This window comes from Macrobrachium rosenbergii, chromosome 40 (assembly GCF_040412425.1).
Source record: "Macrobrachium rosenbergii isolate ZJJX-2024 chromosome 40, ASM4041242v1, whole genome shotgun sequence".
Classification (NCBI taxonomy): Eukaryota; Metazoa; Arthropoda; class Malacostraca; order Decapoda; family Palaemonidae; genus Macrobrachium; species Macrobrachium rosenbergii.
The window spans coordinates 16,430,450-16,435,165 of NC_089780.1; the positions used below are offsets into that span (position 1 = coordinate 16,430,450).

Below are 4,716 nucleotides of genomic sequence, written 5' to 3' on the forward strand. Positions count from 1 at the left end.
GATTAAATATTGAAATATCAATCTACTTAATTTGTAAAGATTATTTTTAATCTTAGGAAACTCATGGTTTCTATCAAAATATTAAAAAAATCTGTCATCCTTCAAAGAATTTTTTGAAATGCTAAGTTCTTTTCCATCTTCCGTAGACTTTTTCACTAAAAGATTTCATATATTTTACTGAACAAGTTCACAGTAGGTGAAGGGAAACTTAAAAAAAAAAAAAAAAGTTTTTGCAAGATGAGAAATATCAAACTGTCGACCTTTTTCATACACACACACACACACACACACACACACACATATATATATATATATATATATATATATATATATATATATATATATATATATATATATATATATATATATATATATATATATATATATATATATATATATATGGGAAGTCATTGCTTCTAATGACAGGAAAGCATTTTGTAAATTGTATTAATAATAATACTTTTTAATTCTTATTTTGTAACAATTCACTGTTTTACATTAAAGAAACTGCCTCCATTTCATCACGAAAATTTTAATTTTTATAAAAACTAGTACAAATAATAGTTAGAATAATATATGTATATTGTATATATATATATATATATATATATATATATATATATATATATATATATATATATATATATATATATATATATATATATATATATATATATATATTGTGTTCAACAATCAATACAAACACTTATTGAGCTCCTCCGGTAACTGATTCAACCTTTGCAAATTTTTCTTATATAGCATATCTCAGTTGACTGAATTTGCCCGTTATTTAGCAAGCATGGCGGTTGTAACAAAACCCTATCTCGTAAATGAACCGTCAAATACTCTCCCGATAATGCAGTGCATGATTGCATGTTAGTTGCTAAACATGCAAAATGTGTGCATGCGTCCGCTCTGTCTGGAACTTTAAGCGTGTAGAAATCGTATTCATAGGTGTCATTCCTGACTGATGACTTTAGGAAGGTTTTACATCTTGGTGGCTCTAAAATGATTCATATGGAGCTTGGCTTTAATTTTAAAAGCTAATTGGTCTCGAAATTTTTATTTATTACTATCATTAAGCTCAAATTTTAAAAGCTGATTCCTCTCGAAATGTTTGTTTATTACTATCATTAAGCTCTGATTTTAAAAGCTGATTGCTCTCGAAATGTTTATCTATCACTATCATTAAGTGCTATAATCGTTTTGAGTCTATCGTATGTTACTAACCACGTACTTTGAGGCTCAGCAAAATACGGATAGACAAAAAGTGACGCATTTAGAAAGAAAAACAACGTACAGACAAATAAAAAAATAAAAGCAGCCAAACACACTGACAGTCAGACAGACAATCTTGACAGCCCTACGAGTATCAGCCAGTACCTCTTCCAGCTCAAGACGAGACCAAATGTCATAATAATACAAATAAAAAAAAACCCGCCTTTGGTTTTATGACTGAGAGGATGCATCATTCCATTTGCTGATGTCTGCGACATTTCCCCGTGTATGCAAATGAAGCTCATAACATGCTGATTGTATGTAAATCCTGTTCATTTATTAATTTCTTATATATTTCTTTCTATATTTTCATTGGACACCCTCCTTGTCTGCAACCATTTATACAAATGATTATATTGCAAAGTAAACTGATGGCATATCATTCAGTTAAAATTGAAGCAATGTCAAAGAAAAACAGCAATATTCAGAATTATACTCTTATCCAAGGCCCTTAAAATGAAAATATTCTGCGTATCACAACTATAACCTAGAAATGAAGTGATGCTTTTAAAAACGCAATATGATTTCGCAAACACGACCTCTTTTTTTCTGTCTTTTTCTCTTTTTATTTGAAAGAAATGTCAATAACGCTTTCCCCGTTCATTCCTTTTCATTTCTCTTATTTCCTCTGCCGAATAAATGGAGTCAAGAATATTTATGGCGATGACAATAATCTCGCGGCCTTCACCCGCTCCAGTGATTCAACATCCTTCCTGGGTGAGGTCTTCTGCCTTTGTAGTTCTTTTTATTCTGTTTTCATTTTCAAGTTCATTCTTTGAAAACATTCCCATTGGTGAGAGAGAGAGAGAGAGAGAGAGAGAGAGAGAGAGAGAGAGAGAGAGAGAGAGAGAGAGAGAGAGAGAGCACTTATTCAGATAGCTAAATAAGAACCTGTTTTTCAACGGAATTAATCTCTTGCGAAACTGAAAATATTCCAAAAAATAACATCGCGCGAGATAAAAAGATTAGAAAAAACTTACTTGCTCTGTTAATGGGATGGGCCGATATTCCCAGGATGTGAGAAGTAGAAGGAAAGGGAGGAGGGGAGGAGAAGGAGGGGGAGGAGGAGGAGGAGGAAGGCTAAAGGGAAAGACTCAAGGGAGGTGGGGAGGGGTGAGGAAAGGCGAGGAAGGATGCGGACGCGTCAGGGGTCCTGGGAGTAGCAGCAGCAGGGAGGCTGTGGCGGCAGCGTGAAAGTGAAGGTATATAAAACGTGGCTGTGGAAGGCGGGGACATCACAGTCCTTCCATCTCCCTCACTGGAGTCACAGCAATGGCCCGCCTTCAGGTGAGAGACACGCGTTGACGCAGGTCCCACTCCTATAATCGCCCCCCCACCCTTATCATCCCCGGGACGGATGGAAGTGTGTAGTCTTATAGGTTGGGGCAGGTCGTCCCTCTGAAGTGGTACGAGGCGGTATTCGGACGGGTCTCGAGTGGATTTTCGAATTTGTGCGCCAGTGGCTTTGTTTTTCGAAACCGACTTCTTACTCCAACGTTATGTGACAGGAATGACTTTTTCGAACTTCATGTGACGTCCCGACTAATTTTCCTCACGGAAGGTCTGTGTCAACCATGAATCTTGAATCGAACGGAGATGAAGTGGACGTAACTCTCAGATATGAAGTATTGAGAATACTTCTTTCATATTTTATAATTCAATGGAAGTTGCCTGCAAAAGACAGTGATTCAGCTCAGAATCGAAAGACTACTGAGAAACCTGAGGTTGTTGAGAAGTTGAACCTAATTCGAAGGTAACGGATGACAAACAAACTTGAGACTTGAATTACCTAAGAGAAGAGAGATAAAACAAACACACACACATACACACACAAAAGGATTCTCTGCGACTAGGTCACTCATGCGCCCATCACGCGTTTCGTAGTTCTGTAACCTACTGAAACCACACGAGTATACGATGTTCAATGACAATCGAGAATACTTAAGTGTTGATCAACGTATCACTCGGTGCACGCCGTGTGTATCATGAACAGCCGTAATTGTGGCGGCGTTTGTTTGTTTCTTTGTGTCAGTTTTCCCTACATTCATGGATTGTCATTAGGAAATAACCGTGATTTTCTCTTCTTTACAGCGTTGCTTTCCTCATGATATAAAAATTCACGAAAAATCTTTTTACTCAGTTCATCATAAAGTTTCCCAGAATCGTCGTTTTTATTTCTTACGGTAAAATTCGACTTATTAATCTAAATGTGCTAAAATCTGTAGCTGGTTTATACTACCGTGAAATTTACTTCTGAATCTGTCGAGTTCTTCGTTTTAATTTTTTAAAGCAGATATACTTTTTTCTTTAGAGGGATAAGAAGGAACATAGATACATCTTTATAATTGACTTATTAATCCCATTAACGAAGAGTTTTGAGTACCGTGCACTTCTTAGAAATCTACTGCTACCTGATGTACTTAAATAACTTAAGTCAACGTTTTGTAGGATAGTGAAAGCATCTCCCCTGGGTAAAGCATCTGAGGTAAATCCAAAAAAGAAGTTTCTTTTATCTATCTCTATGAAAAAAAGTTAGCATGTTGTAAGAGGGAAGGGAAAAAATAAAGTTTAGTAGCGATTCAAGTAGTTTGGAGTTACTACACAAAAATATACAAAGATATATGCTTATTAATCATAACTGAGAATACTATAGGGCCCTGAGATTACAGAGGACGGCAGGGCTTAATGAGCTTTGTCGTCAAAGACAAGAAATAACAGCAACAAAACTTCCGGATTAATTTTGAATAGCTTTGTAAAATACTAATGTTTTGGAATGGGATTTATTTTCCGTGTATATTTCAGTTGTTTCAGTAATGGAATCGCTTGGTTGCCTAATGAAAACGTTCTTCAGTCACGAAAAGGCGCAGAGCATGAACGACAAGACAATGTGCAACATTGGGTCTGGTCATTACCTGGATGGGTGACTGCGAAAATCTGCTAGATGCTGTCACCATGTAACTCCTTTGACTATCTGTGTGGGCAGGCTATGCGGCTGACAGCCTCACCCCTAAAAACCTCGCTAATATCCGGAAGGCACCATTCACAACAGAAAAGGCGCGTTTATGTATATGTATATATATACATATATACAGATACATGTATATATGTGAATTTTTTTATCACATCGCCGTGATTTATATACAGTCATTATGCTACAAATGTCGTTTTATCAACACCACCTTAGGAATTTATCCCGATATTATCACCGAAGGGGATTTAAGTGATAATGGATTGTCCTATAATATCCGAACACTCGACACAGTACCCTCCAACGAGTGTTCGATACATTTCGGTACCGATCCATTTATCAGTTTATAATTCCCTTCGGTGGCAATTCCACATCGGGGATATTCCGAAGTAGCGTGAATTGATATTAAAACGACATTTAAAACCGACAAAGATCATATATATATATATATATATATATATATATATATA

General features: G+C 35.9%; 1 protein-coding gene across 1 annotated transcript in view; it reads left to right on the forward strand.

Moving 5' to 3' along the window:
• Positions 1-2,422: 2,422 nt before the first annotated feature.
• The window catches only part of LOC136826179 (uncharacterized), a 19,359-nt gene continuing 17,065 nt past the window's right edge, over positions 2,423-4,716 (forward strand). Inside the window, exon 1 of the mRNA XM_067083230.1 lies at positions 2,423-2,565. Within this exon, the coding sequence (XP_066939331.1) occupies positions 2,551-2,565 (15 nt within the window). The 5' untranslated portion in view covers positions 2,423-2,550. The remainder of the gene's footprint in view (positions 2,566-4,716) is intronic.